The following is a 22,120-nucleotide window of genomic DNA, read 5'->3' as shown; positions in this document are numbered from 1 at the left end:
ATATTTTCAAATAACATTGCTTCGCTTTTATTCAACATGTTATATGAAAGCAGTGTATACATCAGCTCAACATGCATCATACCTTGATTCCATATTTGTTTCGTACGGCTGACCTCAAAGACACGGCAGCGGGAGGCACAAATAGAGGTATCCCAAAGGCTGCACAGATGGAAGGGCTGAGGATGTCACATAATGGGAGACAATTGTTTTCTCCGAATCTATTTGATACCGTGCAGGCAAGGCAAGGGCAGCACCAGAAACCATAGCAACCTGAAAAACATGCAGATAAATCAACAGTTTTACAAACTCAACAAGTGACTTTGTTACACTGAAGATTGATTTACAAACCAGAAAAAAATAAGGACTTTTATCCTTTTATTATTATTTTTGAATGAATATGAGTCAAAGTTGTGGTATCAACTCTTACATGTGCTGACTTCTTCAAAGCAGTCAAAGAGGCCACTTTCCCAATCTGTCAAGGGCTGTTCTGCCATTTGGCTGTCAAGCTGTAGAAACTGAACAAGTAACCTTTTATCACACAGAAATCAATGCATAGCAAAAGCAGTCTTATGGAAAAAAAATGACAAAACCATCTAAGAACAATAACTCGTGTCAGACAATTACATTCTTGCCCCACATACTCATCTTCTAGGTAATCTGATTAGATTTGGCGCAACTTGTTGCTCAACTTGTTCATGAGATAATGAGAAGCTGATTGGAATTCATACCATCTTGATTTCTCTGAACATTTGAACCAGTGGCAGCTACTTTTATGCAAATACAAATATTTTTTCTAAATAAAAAAATTGCCCTTTTCTGTTTATATGTTTTGTTTTGTTTTTTTTTAATCAGGAATCCAGATCAATCCGATGGCCTCCGGTTGTGGCAGCAGCAATAACACCCAGCACTGTGTTTCACTTGGGGATTTAATATATGATGTTCTGCTTTGAATTACAAATCACCTTCTATTACAGCCAACTGGAAAACCTCTTAAGATGCACAGACTGCATTAGCTAAACTTAAACAATTCAACTAAAACAGTCCTAAACCATGTGAGAAAAACACAACAACTAACTGTTGAGTAGAGCTGCAACATAAAATATGTCACTACAATAGCCTGTGGGAAAGTTCATGCGATAAAAGAGATAAAATGAGAAAAAATTGGAGCAGGTCTTCAAAAACAATACAAAGTGATGGAAAAATAACATGAGTTGCTATGTTTGTTTGTTTTTTTTTAAATTATAATGACATTTGAAATATGTAAAGCTCTAGATTATTCAACTAAAACTAAGAGTTGGGATCATATTACAGAGATATTCTGAAAATGACAAGCTAAAATAATGTTGTGATCTATATTTGCAGATGGTGTTCATTGTCATTGCAGTTTGAAAGAAATTCTTTAAAGAATGAAAGTCTCCATAGAACAGTTAAAGTCACTGAGATCTCCTTCTAAAACCTTTTTTATACAATTTGATACCTTTCATTGTGTTTTCATATATCAATATAGATGCCAATAATCTTTCCATATAAGTATTCTATACAATCCAAGACTATTTGCAACAATCAACCAGTTCTTTGGATGTCAAAGTGAAAAAAAAATAGAAATTGTCTCCATAAACCCCCTTGTTCTGAATTTACAGCATGTTAGATTAATAGTGAATTTTATTTTTAGGCTACAGATACATTTCTTATTGGAAAACTTAAAGATCTTACCTGAGTGAGCACGTCTTTACACCTCTAGAGCAAGGGATGAATGAAAGGATGCCTTGGATTAGGAACGGCATATTTCGCATGTGGGACAACTAAACAAAAACCTGCCAAACTTGAATCTAAGTGCAGAGAGAAATGAAATTGAAAGTTCATGTTAAGAATACAATGAAATTGTTAACCTCTCTGTCTCATCATATTGTGTTTAGATGTTTTCTTTTGTGTTTATTTCTTGAGTTTATTTTCTTCTGCACATTTGTTTGAATTGTTGTGGTTACATATTTATTTAATTTAATTCAATTATTTTATTTGGATTAGCGTTTGGATTACTGGATTAGCAATAATACTCATGATCCCTGTAGATTATGGAAGAAAACTCAAACTCCACTAAGAGAATCCTCTCATGAAATAGCAGGTCAGAGATGGTCGGTGTTTCCGAGGATCATCGACCTGATGACAAGAACTCAACCAAGAGAGTCAACAGGATATAGTGTCACACTTGTGATGACAGTGACAGCCTTAAAAACATAAAACTGTTCTTCTGACGCACCTAACAGCAGCAACTTGGCCTCACCAATCTAGGTTTCTTAAAACCATTTGTAGTCCACTGTAAACATCACACCAGTGGAGCTGTAAATGTATAAAAGGCCGTTCATGCAATCTACTGTTAAATTGAATTCATATTTTGAAACAAATCTAAATCATTTGAGTGTAGATACTCAGTCTTGCAAAGATTCACCAAAAGGCACACACTCAGCTGGCTTAGATGAACGTCATATTGGACTGAGTGCAGATGTCTTGACGCAAATCAAACTGATTCTGAGACACAGGAGACTCATGTCCTCCCTGAAAGAGCATCAACTCCTCTGAGAGCTGTTGTTAACAGGAAGGCCGCAGACTTAAAGGACGTCATGGAGTACCAGATGCTGCTTGTGATGGTGTAGGTGATTACTGGAAACAAGTCAAGGCCCCATTACACTGAGGACATTTTTGGTCAGTTATGGCACCATAACTGTTTGTTTGTGGTTAGAACAGGTCCTGAGGACAGCGTGTACCTCTTTGAGCTTGACTTAAAGAGCAGCAAACACAGTAACACTACCGCCAACATATATATAGAAGACTTTTAATCATCGCCACATTAAACCCGTTGTGTTCAGCACTGCCTTATTATTGTTTAGCTTATTGTCAAATGTATGTTAGTTATTTGTTTTTTGGCTTGAAAGCAGAACTTTTGAGAAACCAGGCAACATGTGAAGGACCTATATCGCCATCTGCTGGTCATTAGAGGTAGAAAGAGTATTGAGACACTCAGTTTCATTTCACACATTGTGAAACTCTGTTTACATGGAACTGAGCTGAGACGCAATGGAGGAAAAGTTTTACTTAAATGACAAAAAAATGCAATATCAGTTAGAAAGGTAGAGACTCTTAACTAAGAATGAAAATACAATATTTTTATTTTAATTATCTTGTTAATTGTTTTTATTTAGTTGGGATTTCACACATACAGATAACTTACACAAAGCACGAAAGCAACAAAAAAATGACGTTACAAAGCATTAAGTCATTGTGTGCAACAATTTTCACTGGGATTCTCTAAGTTTTCTACAAACAAAAATGTTTCCCATCAGAATAATTTGAAAGTCACATAACCAATAATAATAATTCCATACATTGAATGTAATTTTCCAAATAATTTAATTGGACAAAATCAAAATGCATTAAATGTGATCAAAAATGATCATTTTAAACAAGAATCCACACAGAGGTTTTAAAATCCTTCAGAAAGCCATTGCATATACTCAAAGACATGTCTTGTGACCTTGTGTTCTTTTCTTTGAACAGTAGGTTTGCTCCAGGACTGGTTTGTCTGGTGTCGCCTGGTTTCTACTGGCCAACACTGCATATTTAGTCATTCCCTCTATAAAACTGGTCAGATTTACTAACTTCTTAGCAAATCATTTTCATGATGGAACAGACATTCAATGAGGAAAAATGAATCACTCACTGATAAATACACGCTCCAATTCTGTCTTCAGTGTCACAAAACAAACAACAGCAAACTTGTCAGCTCCTTTAAAATAAAGGCCAAGACAAAGACTCTCAGCACCACACCCAAATAATAATCATCTATATAGAGAAGGACCGTTACAGAGAACTGATTCAAAGGTAGGGCGAAGGAACAAATCAATGAGAGGTCACAAAGCTCGGTATGAAGCTGTTACAACCTCTTATTTCCAGGTTATTCTGGGTTTCCGGAAGCCGTCTTCACTGGAGCAGGCTGCATGTTGACAACGACAGTGGTGTTTTTCTTGCGATATTTTAATTCACGATGCATCTGACACCAGGAGCACCACATGCAGAAGCAGGAAGATGCAATATCCTTACAGATAGAACTCTGTGAAGAACCAAAGAACTCGTTACTGCTCTTTTGAGTACATTCCTCTCTTATTATATAACAAGTGTTGCATCAATCAGTAAATCCAATTACTTTTAGTAATAGAAAGATAGAAGAATAGAAAGATTCAATATGTCTAAGAAGAAAATGACAAGCGTGTAAGTTTGTCTTCAAAGAACATTTAAATATGTAAAATTGTAAATTCAGTTTTATAGATATGGATGAAGCTGTCATTCAAACATGATATATGCAATCAGTGCACATCAAACTTTACATGTGTCATACCTTGATACCGTATCTGCTTCGAATGCCAACTCTTAGAGCCAAGGCTACGGGAGGTGCACACAGAGGTATCCCACAGCCTGCTGTTATGGCGGGGCTGCACATGTCACACAATGGAAGACAACGGCTCTCTCCATAGTTTCCTGCAACTGTGCAGGCAAGGCACGGGCAGCACCAGAAACCATAGCAACCTGAAAAACATGATTTAAGTTGTAATAAAGTTGTAATGTAGTGGGGGTATAATCTTAAGTGGCTTGAAGAAAGAGAAACAAATGAGAAAAAATATGAAATTATTTTGAATAAGTGTATAAAAGTTGTGGTGTTGAATTCTTACAAGAACGTGTGTCATCACAACAGTCAAAGAGACCAGTGCTCCAGTTGGTCAAGGGCTGAGTTGCCATTGGCTGTTGAACTTAAGTCACAGAAAGAGAACAATTAACCTGCAAACACACAGTACTCAGTGTCCAGCAATAAAATCCAAGTAAAACTGTGTTGTGCATCATTCTGTGAATAAATGAGTAAACCAATTATTTTTTACAATACATATGCATCCTCAAGAATAGATGATGTAATTAGATTTTAGAGCACCTTGTATTCATTTGCACGGTAAAATCTTTTAATTCAATTCACACCTTAATTTCATAGAACATTAGAACCAGTCATGTACTGTGTAAAGACTTTTACTACACTACTACTACTATTATACATAAAACATTAACATAGTACAACATGATAACATAACATAATAAAACATGATTTACACAATTCAAAAACCAGGCTCCTGTAAATCCCAGTGAATATAACCTTGGTACATTTAATACTGACCCCCCCACAAGAAGAGGCATTTAAAACATTGTTGTGTCATGCTATTTGAACAGTGCACGGTGCTGAAATTAAGTCAAATAAACCTACCAGAAATTAAGTTTTAATATGTGAATTCTACCACTGTTTTAACTCCACATCTTTAGCCTATAGATCATGACAGATTTGTTCTTCACAAATACAGATAGGTGGCAGTCTAACAGAGTTTCTGAGGCAGCAACAAAGCAAGTACTTTCAATTAACCATAAATGAAGCAGTCCACTCTTTATTGTGTGTGGATGACCAATAAACTATGTCTCTAGTCTCAAAGTGCAACACAAAACATACTGTATATGGACATATTAATCACTTTTAGCCAAATGAGTATGAAAATAAGCTGTAAATCTGTAAGGCCTCACTTCTGCCTTCAGATTCAATCTTAAGCAGTGTTATAAATCAATTTTATTTTTAAATGAATTACAAGAAATAAACAATACATACAAGCCTGTGTTTCCACTGCACTGATAAACCACCTGAGCCCCTTAGTAGCCTGTTGGTTGTGTAGCAAGAATAACGAGTTAGACCAGCAGGACTTTTCAGGTTTCGCAAATGTCTAGTTGAATCAGATTTCTTTTATCACAACAATACTGGCAATAATGCCGTCCAGCCAATATTATTTTTATGTTAGAAATAAATTATTCCAATATGATAATTATCACAACTATTACACATGGTAAACATTAACTGTAAGCTTTTGCTCTGGTGTATGACATCACATTGCGGTATGTGACATCTAACAGGTGTGTGTGGTAAAAACAATCGTTCATCAAATCTTCCGGCACATTTAGGCAGATATACAGTAAGTAAGATATATTAAAAGCCTTTATTTTAAGGCATACGCCTTTTGGTTAAAACACTGACCAGTTTTGACCTCAAAGTGTTTTTGATGAAGGCTTCTAATATAACCCGTCTTCATGCTCTGCCTAAGAGTGCCTGAAGAATGTTTTCTTTTCTCTTTTTCATCTTCAAGAGCATCTTAATGCTTCTTCAACTTAGTGCATGTGAAACTAAGTAAGAACTTGACTTCTTCATTTTTCTTTTTTTTTTTTCCAAAAATTGTCCATCCAATCAAAAATATAAACACTGGCTACAGATGAAAAAGCAGAGAAATCTCTCTTCACTTCCTGCAGTTGCTTCAGCTCAGCTGCTGCACTCTGAAGGGTGTGTGAACTCTAGCTTGTAAGCCATCTGCAAACGCCTGTGTGATATTTTAGCGAGTGTGAGTGAGTGAGTGACCCCATTTTGCCATTTTACAGCCACGAACCCACAGTGAAAACACCAATTTATTTGTAAGATTCTAGTGTGATACAACTAATTTATGGTGTTTTTCCATCTTTCAACATTGACATCAAGATCCCCTTTGTTACCACCGGGTAGCCTAGCTGTAAAGTCATACATTATACACCCCCATCCATTTAACTGTTAGTCGTCAGAAATAACTAAGATGCCTCTGTTTTTGTGCGAGGTTAGTCTGATTGTCACTTTCTTTGTAACCTACAATCAGTTCCCCCTCATAAACCCCTTGTAGCTGGATCATATGAGTTCATATTTACTGCAGTCAGATTAAGTGTTATAAATATCCCATTTCATTATTAGCAAAATTAAAAAATCTTACCTGATTGAGCTTAAAGCGTTATTGTCGCCCCTCTGACACCTGTGAAAGGATATGCCTTGTATGAGGAGTGGCTTCTTATGTATGTTGGGCAGCTCAGCACCAACAATGCTGCAGAACCTGAACGTATATGCTAAGAGAGGTGAAAAGAGTGAGACATTAGAAATAGTGTATTCATTGTTTTTCTATGAGCACAGGTGTGGTAAACTAGTATTACACAGAAAATAGGTGTGTTATATCTGTTGATATAGTCAAATAGTCATCGCATTTCATGCATGAAACATATTCATGCACAAAGAGATACACACCCTCTAAAACACCAACTTCCTATCAAATACAATGACAGCTCACCATTTTCATTCTTTTATTACCTTACATTTACCTTTTATCTAAGTTGGCTACTGTCTCACCTTCAGCAACTTTATAGTGTAGTCTTTCAGGTGCATTGTATATCTTTACAGTCTCTGAGCTCTTTTTGGCTTGTCCTTACATTACCTGTACATGGAGTTTGTGTGTCAGTCTAAGAGCTTGCAGTTTTTCCTTTAAACTGTCTGAAGAACACCAAATGCTGTGCGTACATTGTCACATTCACAATAACCATCAATATGATACGGCCTGATTTGTTCTTCTCCATGATTCAGGGCATACTAAATTTCTATTTTGTTTTTGAATGCCTCAAATTCTAGCCACTTCATAGACACATAAGAGAGGGTTTTGTGCTGGCTGGTGTATGCACCATCATGTGTCAATGCCAGTGTGTCTTAGGGCAGGAATTGTGTTTTAAACACAGTCATGCAACATGAACAAACAGCATCACAATAGACAATGCATGCTTTATGTAAGACAACAACATTGTTGATTCCATATGTACAAACCTCAAACTGGAAAACAAACACCACATTACACACTGTATTGTACCACTGCATGAAATCAGACCTTTTGTTTATCTGACATGTCATCATACCCATAGAAGTGGCTCAGGGTACAGACCTACATAGTTAGCATTCGTGGCTGTGTTGAATAGGTGGGGGAAGTGTTTTGTAGTCTGACAGGCACATTGGGAGAAAGTTGAAAGAATCTGGCCACCTTAGTGTCATTGTACATTAACAAGACTTTACTTCTTCTGTCAAATCCTGACGCATTGTTATGAGTGTTATGAGGGTGTAATTTTTTATTTTTGGCACAAAGAGGTTGACACAAGATGTACCAGAATCCCACCACTTTCTTTTTCAAAGTCAATCGCACACAAAATTGGCCTCATGTTTATTGTTTTCTGCTTTCATTTCAAAGTCGAAATACAGATATTTGGTCTGGGGGTTAGATGGTTCTCTCAGATGAATGTAGCAATTATGTTCAATGTCTGATTTTACCAGATCACAAAATGTCTGCATGTACCTTTCTGACAGTTATAACCTACAGCATTTGGTTTGCAACTTATTGTATGCAGACGACCACAGTTATCACAATATTTTTGTCCGATCACAAGGTCTAAATTTTTTGCAATGCTTGATTGTATTCAGTCACTTCTTTGTGTTTCTTAAAACAAAACACAGATCTGCAAATGTGCAAACAGTCTGGGCAACATATGGTTGTCAAATCTTGTTTGTGACAATTGTCAGGCAGATGTTGCAAAAATATTTACATTTGTGGTATGCCTGGCTTGTGTAACCCTTACAACAGTATTCACACTTCCTCATACAGATAGAGACATACATCCAAATGTTGCTCAAATTTCGACACATCTGCTAGTGAGACTTTGCGGTTCAAGTTAAATCTTACGCTCACATGGATTTGTCGCGCCTGTTCTTGGATTTCATTCTTAGACATGTGGGTACACATGGCAGACTAAACACATGGAGAAGCATAAATGATTGTGTTTAATGGGAAATACAGAATATTTTCTAATTTTTGCCTCACGTCACCTCGTTTGTTTAAAGCTGCTGTGACAACAAATTCAAGCCGATCTGAAAGCATTCAGTCATTGCTTTGCATTACTTCATTCAGAATTGTTTCAGCATTGTGGTCATTAGGTTTTTAATATTGTACACATTGCTGGACTGATGGACCTCTCAACATTATATTCAAAACACTGTTTGGTGCAGCCAGGTCTGTTGAAAAATTAACGTCTGTTAATTTATGTCTTAGTGTATAAACTGTTCTCAAATCATCCATCCTGTCCAGATGCTATCTAATTTCAACTCTGTTAAATTTTCTCTCTGACGTCAAAATTGCGCATTCCTCCCGCCCGTCTTATTCATTCAGACAATTCAGTACTGTACTGTTTGTATTATCTTTGTGGTATGGGATTACCCCCCATTTGAGGTGTTTTGGAACCAGGATCTGGCACTACAAATTCTGAGACATTTCTTTTCAGCATACCCATTTTTTGCAAAAGATCAAGACTGAGCAGGGGTCAGAAACTCTGATTCTACATTCTCCTTTATTATGTCAGTTTCATTTTCAACATCAGACAAGCTTTTGAGTGGAGATGATGTTTCATATTCAAGCCTGAATCTGTATCATTAGCCAATTGATCGATTTCATCCGCTACATCTGACAAGCTCACGCATTTACGAGTCATGATTAAACAATAAAATATGTGTTAAACACAAAATAATTGATTGAAACAGGTGCATATCCTACACTTTGGTTATAGATTTGTCTTTTCAAGAATTAGATCCAATTTCGCGTCCAGTCCTACCTCCCTTCTAAGATGTACAACCCCTTTTTCAATTTTATGGCATTTTCTTACTTAATTTAACACAACACTAGCTAGTTTTGTTTTTAAATTGTTTACTACAAGAGAGAAAAACAGTAACAACAGTAAGAAACCAGATGAATGCAGAAGAAATGGCGTGAAGTGTAGACTAATTGAGCAAAGACTACAATCTGGCAGGGCTGTGTAGAGGTCTTGATTATTGAACTAGTTGCAGCTGGTGGGGCTCTGCTCTGACTCCAGCACACCTGTCTCCACTCATGCAATCACACACACAAGAAGAGAGAGGGAGAGAGAAAGTGGCAACCTGTAGGGAGACACAGGACTGAGGCAGGAACTGTGACAACCTGAAAAACATGCAGTTATAAGTATTAATAGACACACATAAAGAGTTCATTCTCTAAGTGACGTGATAGCTAAAGAAACACATATAAGTATGAAAAATGTGGTCTTTTTTACAGGCTATCCAAAAATACTGAATACATTTTACTTAAGATGATGATGGTGATTCTTACAAGAAAGTTTGTCCTCCGTACAGTCAAAGCAGCCAGAGCACCACTCTGTTGAAGGCTGTAACACCATTGGCTGCAGACGATGATCCAATTAGATTTTGGAACAGTAATTTGCATGTTAAAGAGAAAATCCTTGAAAGTATGCACAATGTGAGAACAAATAGTTTGAAATACAAATGTTTTTATAATGAATTGGGTCTATTTCTTTTAACATATAAAATGCAGAGTGATTTCATCAGGGCATGAGGGTACCTCATTGTCTTCCAAATCTATCGTGATAAACTGGTGCAATAATGTCCCAGGATAATGTCCCCTCACTATCTTCTTACTCAGGATGTGAGTGAATCTCTTGTTATCTATGTTAGAGTTGCCCATGGCCATCTGTAATGTGAGTGAGTGTACATGTGTTCAGCTTTGACTACATTACCACCTGTGATAATTCAAACAATTCAAACTGCTCCCAACTGTAGCCATATGAAAGTACCATAGACTCGCTGTTGAGCAGCTACAACATAATGCACGTTATTGTATGATAGCCTCTGGTAAATAAAAAAAATAATAAAATTGGATCTCTAGGTTTAGATAGAGTATCATCTAGCAGAAAAATAACTACCTTTAATTGGGCTACTTAAGCAATTTTTTAGAAATTATAATATTGTTAAATATGTATACAATATATTTTGATATATTTTAAGGTTTTTATACAAAATGTCAATTGTTTTTATTCTTTCTTTTTTTTTAGATTGAGGTTGTTTCTTGTTTTCAGGTCTCTCTTGACCAAGAGATCTCAATCTCAACAGGATTACCTCATTAAATAAAGTTTTAATAAGTTCTTGTAAGCATATTATAGAAATGTTATACAAATGGTGAAATGATTAAAGGATGTTTTTTTAGGCATTTTTGCAGAGGATGTTGTTTGAGGCTAGCAATATGATGAAATTTAATCCTTTAAGAGATCTCTTCATAACACTCTTTCAATGTAAGTGATGGAGACAAAATCCACAGTCTTTCCATCCACGCAAAAATGTATTTAAAAGTTTATTTGAATGTTTTACTAAAAAGACTGTAACTGTGGAAGATACCCTCTTTAATTGACTGAATCAGATCTTGTTGCTGTGAAGCCGATGGCGTACGATTCACATTACTTCCATACTCATCAAACCATTCTGTGACCCCCTTTTTTCATAAATTTGTCACACATCTACAGATCAGCAGCACAGATAATAAATTATTCAAACACATATGTATTTTATTCACAATCACTTTAAATATGTTTCTCATAAAGTTACACTGAAGCTCCTAAAGGCTTGTGATTGAATCATTTTTGCACAAAAAAACCCAAAACAAAACAAAAAAAATGAAACAGGACAAAACTTGCATCTTAATGGTGTATATTAAAGAACAACATCTTAACAGTGTATACCCCCATCTGCTGGTCATCAGTGGTAGAGTATAATAAATAAATATCCACTCAAGCAGAGGTATTGTGACTTGATTTAAATAAAAGCATAAATAAGACTACCTTTGCAGGAAACTACTCCTTTGACGGTTTCCTCCTACTGTGGCAGTTATTTGTCCTGACCACAACTGTTTCAATGAATACACCCTACCAACCATTCTCTTCTCAGTTCAGTGATTAGGTGAACTCCCAGATTTGAACAGCTTTGAACATATTTGGGTAAACTAAAAAGCAGCATACTCCTGATTGTGCTGTAACATTGTATCTGTAGGTTATTCTGTAGTTCCTACCTTTCCAAGAACTGTTCATCAAGAAAAAAAATAAATAATAGAAGAGTCACAGTTCAAAAAATCATATTGCGTTACAGTAAAAACAGCTTGATTACAGTGCACTTCTGCTACTCATTTCAATTTGTGAAATGCTGTCAAGAAGTTTATTAACCACTGCATATCTGGTGATGTGACTGTATATCTATAAAAGTCACATTTTTGCATCATGTAAAGGGTATAGACATAACCCTTGTTCTCTTCTTAGCCGTTTGTTTAGGTGCCACAGTTTGCAGTAGCCTCTTCACTAGATCCAGTCGTCCGGTCCTGATCAGAGCCCTAGATAACTCTGTGACCTCTGCTGTGTGTGTCCTGTAAAGGCACCTAAGCTCAGCCTTCACTATGTCCTCAGGATACCTCTCCTCTGCCTTTTTCACCCACAGCTCTAGCTGGGTGATGGCAGGGTTGGGGTCAGGGCCACCCTGCACAAACAGAGCCAGCAGGGCCTGTAGGAGGCAGCGCAGGGCTGTAGTGTCTGTACTCCCTGGTCTCTCTAACTCCACGGCACATTTGAAGCAATCTGCGGCATTTTGATCCTCACCCTTCAGCAGGAGGCAGCGTCCTTTGAGCACATGGAGGTCTGGCAAAGTGTCACCGAGCTCAAACTGTATGGCCTGGGACAGACTCACCAAGGCACTGTTTACTGCTCCCTCATCCACCAGAAGGCTCTCCTGGAGTGCATCCACACCCATGTAGTAGTACACCTAAATGAGAACACATCTGAAAACGTTGCTGCTGTGGAAACCCATCATTTTTCTCATTTTTTTGCAGTTTGTGCCTTTACCTGTGCCATCTCCAGGTGAGTCCTCAGACATGGACGTACAGTCAGGACCTTGTCCAGGTCTTTTCTGGCCTCAGTAAGCTTCTGCCGGTCTGGGATTCCACCATCACCACGTTTTGCCTTCTCCAGGTCCCTGGCATACAGTATCATATTGATCTAAAAGAAACACCATTTTACTGACCTTATTTTATTATCTTATTCCATCAACTGTATGCATATTATTATTCAGCTGTTTGCAGTATTAAATTTCATTATTACCATTTAAAGATACATATTGCACACAAATATAACCATTTACAGTTCACACTAGTGCAAATTAGATTAGATCTAAAGGCCAGAATGTGTTAATTATGTGCATATTTCAGCCAATTTAAATTAATGTAAGTACTAATAGCATTAAACAGACTTCACATGGTAATTGACTGAGGTTTATTAGCTTGGTTCTGGCACTGATGTGATGTACTCTGGCTGCAGTACCTTGGCACGGGTGCAGTAGGCCTGCCAGTTGAGCTCCGGGTCTGGCAGCACATTGAGAGCCATGTTGCAGATCCCCGTAGCCATCTCATATTTGCCCAGTAGAAAGAACATCCTGGCCAGAAGGTTCAGGATGAATGCATCATCACTGGCCAATTTTATGGCCTGAGGACACAGACATTGTATAACACTATGTTATGGTGATGCATATAAAGTGGAAGCTATTGTAGAAAATCATGTTTCAATGCAATAGGGCTGCTGCTGCTTCTACTGCAAATCTTCTATGTAAAAAAGTCCTGACTAATTTTTCTCATAGCTTGCCTGACATTCGGTGAGAGATGTAAATGTGGGGGTTAACTTACAGTTCCATAGCAGGATAGAGGTTCAGAGGCGGAGTAGCCACAGTCGTGTATAGACATGGGTACAGTGGTGAACTCGTTCTTCCTCTCCAACATGATGCCAACATAACACCAGGCGAGAGCTAAGAATAGAGATCAGAGTCAGAATTTTTAAAGCAACTATTGTTGTCTCCTTCTTCATGGAAGAAGAGGTTATAATTATATAATGACATCTTCACACAAATTGTTCCCAACAATAGTCTAACTAATTAAGGCCTCTTGGTCCATTTCAGTAGATTTCAGAACCTAAATCCAGTGGTCGAAAGTAACTTAGTGCATTCACTTCAGTACATTTTTTGGGTATTTGTTCTTTACTTGAATATTTCTCTGTTATGCAACTTTATGTTTATACACCGCCACACTTATCTGACATCTATATTTAATAGTTACTTTGCCGATTCAGATTATACATACAAAACATGTGATGTGCTTATAAATAATGCATAGATCAAACTACCCAACAGTATATAAAGTAGTAAAAATTAGCTCCACCTCAACTGGCTGAAACATTAATATAAATTCTGCTTACATGTTAATACTTGAATAGTAATAAACATTCGGACAGCAGCCATTCTGCATGAGCACTTTCACATTTCATACATTTTTATGATAACACTTCTGTAACTTTACTTAAGTACGATTTTGAATGCAAGTATTTTACACATAATGCCTCCAAATACACAGCTGAGCAGGTGTATTCATATAAAAACATACTGTGTTTACCTTTGTGCTGTGTTTTCTCAGATTCAAGTGTTTCTCTGAGAAGCTTCAGCCCCTTATTGTAGTGAGAGAGTCTGGAGTATTCAGAGTCCTCTTTGGTCTTAACTATGTCATCCAGTCTGCAAGAAGAGAATGACTTGGCAAACAGGAAACAACGCAGGAATGATTTGTCAAAAATGTTTGATGCTAGTTATTTACCTTATATAAATGATTGCCATTTTAAAGTACCAGCTCCTTTTTTCCTCTTTTGGTATCTGAAAAACAACATTATGTCTTAAGTTATTAGGAGTAAAATGATATTTATTGTGCAGAAATACATATCTATGTTTTTAGGATCTTGCCCAGCAGCACTGTTTCAATGCCTATCTAGAATAAAGAATAATAGGTTTAGGGGCCCTGAGTCAAATTTATAGTTCTGGGCTATGAAAATGAAATGGGCTCAACTAGATTTTGAGGGAAAGTTACACTAACAGTATATCCATGTTATTGTGAGTTCATTTTAATATTTATAAATCTTCTTATTGTAGCCACACCCTCGAACTCCCTTATAACTTTGCAGATAAAATGAGTCATAGAGCTTGATTTGTTCTGCATGATTGAAATACCAAACTAAAGAAATGCTGGAAAGTTATGCATCATAGAGTGGTGGCCTCATTATCCATAATTGGATGGATTGTTTCAATGCTCCTAATAACACTCTACTTTTTAGCTATTGAACAGACATTTACAACTTTATTCTGAGCGTTTTGTACATGCTGCCATCTCACCAGTTGACCACCATAGTCCAGGGCTTTGTTGTACAATGTTAGTGCTGCCGTCAGTCTCTCTCTCAAGTCGTCCTCACTTTCCAGCTCCACATCATAGGGGTAAACGTAGGCCTGCTCAGCCAGGCAGCGGGCCGCCAGCAGCCTGGTTTCTTCCTGCGAGGCCTCTCCAGCATCTAAGCCCATGAGGTGGGACACTTTCTCCACACACTCCCCTGCATCCAGCTCTCTCCCCAGCTTGTCATACACGTAGCCGAGGTTGGCCCAGGCATTGAGGTTCCCAGGGTCTTCTTTACAAATGCTTCTAAAAGGCCAAGATACATAAAAAGAGAGGAGGGTTAGAAAAAGATGCCCCTATCAAGGGCTTGAATGTTGGAAGTAATTCAAAAATATTCCATGATGTATGTCATTCTCATCTTGTCAAAAATATATTATAATACATACAACATTTTTAGCTATGCTAGTGGCATAGCTCTATGAATGGCAATGTCAGTGTGTTAGTTGGTTTGTTCACCACTCTGGTCCAGACTGAAATTTCTTAACAATTACTGCATAGAAATGAATTTTTCTGTAGAGACTTGGTCTTCAGAGGATGAAGCCTACTGACAACTAGTGGCTTTTAATGAAATATCTTACAACTATTGGATGGATTGCCATGAAATTTGGTACACACATTCATGTCCTCCTCAGGATGAATCATGTTGGAGATTGACATTTAATATTGTGCTGTCAGTATTCAATTTATCCAATAATTTGGTGTATGACTAAATACTTGTAAAACTTCAGCCTCTGTGAGACACTCAGCTCTAGTTTGTATTTGTATAATGCTTATTATTAGCACATGTTTGCATGCTGACGTTAGCATTTAGCCCAAAGCACCACTGTGCCAGAGTACAGTCTCACAAAGCTGTTAGCATGACTGTACACTTTTGGTGACTAGTTTCTTTGTGCAGTATTTCCACTGACCTCAGCAATCAGGAAAGTTCATATCAGGAAGAGTTAATAAGATAAAACATGAAGTGTCACAGCAGCAAAGAGGATGTATAAAAACATATACATTATGGTTAAAATTCTACCTGTAACTATTATCTGTGTACATTTACTCTGTACTTTAGTATATTTTTGAAGATTACTTGAGTGTATTTTTTTACTCTTTACTTGACTTGCATTTCTATTTTATACTACTTTATACTTCAACTCCACTTAATTTCAGATGGAATTTATAATTTACTCCTCTACTTTTATCTGACATCTGTTTTCAGAAGATTTTACACAAGAAAAACATATGATAAGCATCATGCATTGTGACTGCTTACAAAAAAAGCAGTGTCTTGTTGTGTAACCTTGTCATGTTTCAGATGTTTAGTTAGCAGCTGTACTGAGGAGACATTTCATCTCCAAACTTCTCACATGGTGAGTAATCAACTGTTGGAGTTTCAGAGGAAATCCAACTATCCAAGATTTCACAACAAAAGCAAAGAGAAAGAGAAACTCTGTTTTCGTCTTCTTTTATACACACATCAAATTTATCCCCTAAAATTTGTCTCGTGACCCTTTGGAGGAGGCTGACCCCCAGGCTGGGAACCATACAACTTAAACTAACAACATAAAGTTGTTAAACAAGCTCCACCTCGACCAGCTGGAACAGTAAAATGCTGCTACTGTGCATCTGTGTTAATAATCTAATAATGCCTTACATAACAATATATCAGTCAGGCGCATTTTTCTGCATGAGTACTTTAACTTTTGATACTTAAAGCATATTTTGCTGATAAAATTTCTGTACATTGATTTAAGTAGGATTTTAAAATCAGGACCTTTAACTATAAAGTATTATATGAGTAGTTTTTACATTAATGTATTGGTATATTTACTTAATTTACTCATGAATACTTCTTCCACCACTAGATCTGAGAGATCTGACTTGCCAAGTGAATATTCTGAATATTCTGCCTTAAAAACAACAATGTATAGTCACCTGAATATTTCCTCAGCTGTGTCCAGCTGATCGAGATGAAAAGCCAACAGACCCAGAAGATTGCGGACAGCATACTGTAAATATCCAACCTCGGCCTCTAGCTCACTGTGTAGGCTCTCCTGTTTAAGATAAGTGTCTCTGTGTCTGAGCTTCACAGGTCCGACGGGATCACAGTTGAGGTTGAGGTCCAGGTGAAAGTGACCGGGGATGTAGTCCATGTCCTCCATGAGAGACTCAATGTCCTCTGTGCTGTCTGCTTCCATGGCCTCCTGCTCTTCCTCCTCCACACCTTGTATTCCAAAAAAGGACAAGAAACTATAAGAAATACAATAAAAATATATTCCTTTTACATGTTTTGACAGAAAAACCTACACAAGAAAATACCTTGTCCTCCTCAGCCTACAGTTCAGTCTACTGCTACATAATTCAGCCACCCAGTCTTGTCATGCAGGTGCAGACAGGTTGAACAGGTTAGGCTTGGGAGTGACTAGGGAGTGAAATGCAATGTAAGGTTTAACTGTTATTCCAACACACTTTTTGTATGAGGGCACCCTTTTTAGTCTCATTCATAACATTTACAGTGTGTTTAAATACATGCAATCTTAGTCATTATCTCCATTGATTCTCCTTTTTGAAAAAGGAGAGTGCAACACTTCATAGTTGTCTTGGCTTTACTCTCTTCTTTTTACATATTTAGCTCTTAAACAGAAATAGCAACTTACATTCCTTAAGGTCCTTTCTGACAGGATAATATCATTTATGTCTTGAGTTTTGTAAAAAAAAAAAATGTTTTGAAGCCTTTGTTTTGGAATTTTTGTTTGCATTAGGCTGTGTCAGCTGTAGCCAACAGAAGAATGTGAACCATCAGGCTCAGAGGGACTTGGGAAATATGAAGGAAACTCAGTTGGTTCGAAAAATATTTTTTCCGTTTCATGCAACTACATTGAATGACTTTTCAGTATTACAGAAACTCAACATAACTTAGACAAAAACAGGCAGCTCTGTGATGAGCTGTTTGTTTACACAACATGTAAACACCTAGAGCAGATATGTAGATACAAAAGCAAACATTGACTGTGAATCCTTGTTATCCTGCAAGTCAAAATACTTTGTTAGAAAACCAGATGCACACATGATAAGCACACTTCAGTTAATGCTTTTGCATACAAGCCCCATACTCTTCCACCAGAGGGTAAACTTGTATTATAATAAACCAGACTGACAGTAGAGCAAAAGGAAGAGGGTGTTGAGTGCGGTTAGTCCAACATTACATTCACTGTCTCGTTGGACTTTATGGGTCCACGTCAAAAGTGTTTCCCAACCAAGTTATGAAGACAAGGAAAAACTGCACAAAAACAAGCACTTAAGGGATTTATGGAGAGCAGTTTCAAAGAGAGATCAGCCCTCTTCTGACAGCTGGGGTGTAATAGTAGCTGTATGTGGGAGTAAAGCAATTACAAAAAATTTGCAGAAAGATGTAACAATAATAGAGTTGAGTTATAGTACGAACAATTTAGACATAACAAGACCAGTATAAAAATAGGTTCAAAAACATGAGCTCCTGAGGGAACTGAAGGTCAATTTAAAAGTCAATGGAAGTTTTTCAAATTGTTCCAAGTCTGATGGAGACTATGGAGGAGCGGTTTACGGCTGGAGAATAATTAAACACGTCAAAAAATAACACACAAAAAAACATTTTGCTGTCTTTTTGCTCATTTAATTTACAGTTATTGACAATGTTATTCTAAAATCATAGTTTGATTGCCATGCAACAGCACAAGTATTACATAATTTCCTGTTAGTATAAAACAGTTAAGTTTATTTCTTGACTAGCTTATCAACTTTTAAAGAATGGATACCATAAATAAATAGTGTTGTCAAGGCTCAATAAACAGACACTTGGACCCAAGAGCATGACTCAGAGGCAAAGCAGATAAAGTAAAATGTTGAGTTTTAATTATGGTAGAGAAAACAGGCAAGAAGTCAAAATAAGGGAAGGCAAAAAGCTGATAATGCAAACTGGGCAGACTGGGAGCGAGCAACAAGGGGCAAAGTCCAAAAAGGCAAGCAAGGAGTCAAATCAGGCAGGAAAAACAGACAAGAGTAGTGGCTGGACAGCTGTGGCAGGAAGCCCAAAAGACGATCTGGCAAGGGTGAAAATGGGCCGGTATAGATACTACTGGGGTAATGGGGTGTGTAGGAGGGCGGGGACAGTCAGGTGACAGGGAATAGCGCGTACTTCTAAAGGGGTTACTGAAGGACAGATGGGAGTGTCAGCATCTGAAACAACAGTAGTTAGGCAGGAGCAAAAACCAGCAGGGACACACAGCTAGCGGCAGTGGACAAGCAGTCCACAGGGCACTCAGGTCAAAGACAATTACAAGTGTATTCCCAAACCAAACTTTAATAACTTTTGGTGTAGGAGGAAACAGGAGCACCTTGTGAAAACCCACACAAATATGAGCAGAACAACCCACACACAAATACCTCAGTCAGTCAGGTTGAACAGTGCAGAACCACCTCTGCTGCCCCTGATACAGATGCAATCAGTATGTTGCAGAATTTGTGTTTTTTTTTTTTTGTACTGCAGTTTTGCCTCTCTGTGGGCAGCTCTTTCTACTTGTACCAATGTGGGTGTGCAGAAATCTGAAAATGTTCTCCTCTCGACAACCGTTGCCATGGTGGTCATCATGGATACCAGGCTGATTGCATGGTAACAATGATTACAGATGCTTGCTTGTGTGGCTATGCACCCTCCAAGACAAAGGCATACATTCGACAGCATTTTGCTCATAAAGGCTCCAATTTAGAGGATAGATTTAACATTCCAGCAGGTAAACAACAAAACAAATATATTATGGAGGAGATGTTGACTCTTAATAATCCTTGTAGCCTCAGTAGTACTCCCCTGTAAAGTGGGATTAGGATATATGTCCCACATACTCATAAGGTTCTTTTTCAAACTAACCCCCTGTTAACCTACTTAATTGTTTTGGTTTCTGTCTCAATTTCTGACACAAAGCATAGCCAATGTATCACTGATGAAGAACAACATACAGACAGTCAGGGAGGAAAATGGAAAGGTCTCATGTTAAACTGTGAACAGTATTGTGTCATTTTGATGCGGATTAATAAAGAGAACAATGACAGAAACCACGTAGCAATCAAGCATCAAAATATTTCAAATCCCATCTCTGCATAGACATTACATTTACACTGACAGGAGCATGACTGGGAAATTCGGGGCCCCTCATGAGATGTGACACTGAATACAAAGGATCATAGGATCAGAGGAAAGCCTCATTAATCCAGACTTTATACCTTCCCATCTCCTCCCTCTGAGCTGAGCTCCCCTCAGCCATTAATACCTTTGTTACACCCTCACTATCTGTGTGTAACAGATCCATTGCTAAGAATGGATGGATCTGATGATTCAGTATATATTGTTACCCACCCCAAAATGAAGAAAAGTTCATTTCATATCTTTAATCGTGCTTTTAGGCTATTGGTTTTTAATACAGACAGCCCTCTTTCTACTTTTTTCTCCCTCCCCCTCATTCCCCCGAGACAGACTTCTATATTCAATTAGTGCTTGCATCTGAAAACCCTCTGCCTTTCTAAGCCACTTCATCACTGTGGACTGCGTCTGTATTTCCGCTCTTAGTCAGCTTCTCGCTGGCACCCTGAGTGAGTGTTCCCAGTGAAAAGCATCTCTTCAGCTCTACAGAGGCCTCCAATGACTACAGATCACGCCACTGAATGTCTCTTTGTAGGGTACGTCTGTCTGTGTGTGAGAGACACATACAGTAAACATACAACATTTTCAGGAAATCATATCAGAGCACTTTCACCAAAAATGATGACTAATGGTATTCTTTCGTGTTACTGATGATTCGTTTCATGTCTGTTGCAAATTTGGAATATCTTAGGATGTTTTAAAGCCTTGTTAGCTGTGTGTCTGTACATCTGGAGGATGTCCAGGTATAGTTTTTTTTGGCAAATTGTAAAATGCTTTCCCTCCAAAGCCATGGGGAAAATGTCAGGGGAAAAATTATGCTCACCACCACCTTTATTGAAATTTCGAACTAACCATGTCAATTTCCATTGACAGCGGTATTCAATTTCCATTGCCTCAAAACATTGCCAATATAATACATCAGCCCACCAGTCTTATAACCATTAGCTTCCATGTATTATGGCAGCCACAGTGCTTGTAGGTCCTGGCCTGTTCATGAAAAATCTGCCTGGACTGAATCTGTGTAGGAGAAAGTTGTCATATAGAGCCACAGGGTGTGAGCGTGTGTGTATGGAAGTGTATTGAGAGTGATAGTCTTTAGTAACACAGACATCTGTCGTACTTCATTACACTGATTAGTCTCTTCATCCAGCCCATCCTACAGGGGTTTTGCCACATCTAAATAGCTCATGAGTGAAACGATCTGGAAAAAGATTAACAAGTCTTGAAGCCTTCGTTTTAGCTGAGATAGTTGCTTTGTAAAAATGGCTCAAAATTAAGACAGATACTTTGATTTGTCAGGTATTTAACAGATTTCCCCATTGATTTTCTTGAAATCCATCTGTCCTGGAAGAGGGATCCCTCCTCCTTTTTTTTTGGGGGGGGGGGGGGTTTTCTTCATCCAAATGGAGGGACAAAGGATAGAGGATGTTGTATTGCTATACAGATTGTGAAGCCCCTCAGGCAAATGTATGATTTGTGATATGGGGCTATACAAATAAAATGGACTTGACTTGAAAATATGCTACATCATGATATAAAATGATGTATACCATGATAATGAGCCCCTACTTCATATAGGTAGGATTATTTTCAGGTCTGATTTATGAGATTGTATTTAATAAAATTATCGCCTTGTCATGGCTTAGTGGGTCATAATTAAGAGATACTAAGTCATATTAAAGTAATACTTATGAGGTATAGTACATCAGCTAATGCAGTGTGCATACAATGGCCCAACAGTAAATCCTACCTTCATCAAGGTTATAATGTTCAGGTTTTGTAAAACCTGTTTTACAGGTGTTGATTCAATATAATGGTTATTTTGGAGACTGTAGTTTGTGATGCTGTTGAATTGCATCGGGTTATATACTGAGAGGTGTTTTCCGACTAATAA

The 22,120-nt window shown here is 37.6% G+C and overlaps 1 protein-coding gene across 1 annotated transcript; it reads right to left on the bottom strand.

The window, feature by feature from the left end:
- Positions 1 to 11,314: 11,314 nt before the first annotated feature.
- On the bottom strand, positions 11,315 to 17,338 carry ttc22 (tetratricopeptide repeat domain 22). Its single transcript, XM_067598097.1, has 8 exons — positions 16,989 to 17,338; positions 15,014 to 15,314; positions 14,445 to 14,500; positions 14,250 to 14,365; positions 13,491 to 13,609; positions 13,132 to 13,293; positions 12,658 to 12,810; positions 11,315 to 12,577 (listed from the first exon to the last, which is right to left on the bottom strand). Exons 1-8 carry the CDS (start codon positions 17,249 to 17,251, stop codon positions 12,041 to 12,043), a joined length of 1,707 nt encoding a protein of 568 aa, XP_067454198.1. The 5' UTR covers positions 17,252 to 17,338; the 3' UTR covers positions 11,315 to 12,040.
- Positions 17,339 to 22,120: the final 4,782 nt, after the last annotated feature.

The sequence above is a fragment of the Thunnus thynnus genome, chromosome 8 (genome assembly GCF_963924715.1).
Source record: "Thunnus thynnus chromosome 8, fThuThy2.1, whole genome shotgun sequence".
Lineage (NCBI taxonomy): Eukaryota > Metazoa > Chordata > Actinopteri > Scombriformes > Scombridae > Thunnus > Thunnus thynnus.
The sequence above is the reverse complement of the archived record's forward strand: the minus strand, read 5'-3'. Positions and strand labels throughout refer to the sequence as shown.

Coding starts and splice junctions, on each gene's coding strand:
- ttc22 (XM_067598097.1), bottom strand. CDS start 17,251: ATGGAAGCAGACAGCACAGAGGACATTGAGTCTCTCATGGAGGACATG. Junction 14,366..14,444: donor ATGGCAATCATTTATATAAG/GTAAATAACTAG, acceptor CTCTTCTTGCAG/ACTGGATGACATAGTTAAGA. Junction 12,811..13,131: donor CCTACTGCACCCGTGCCAAG/GTACTGCAGCCA, acceptor TGTTTCTTTTAG/ATCAATATGATACTGTATGC.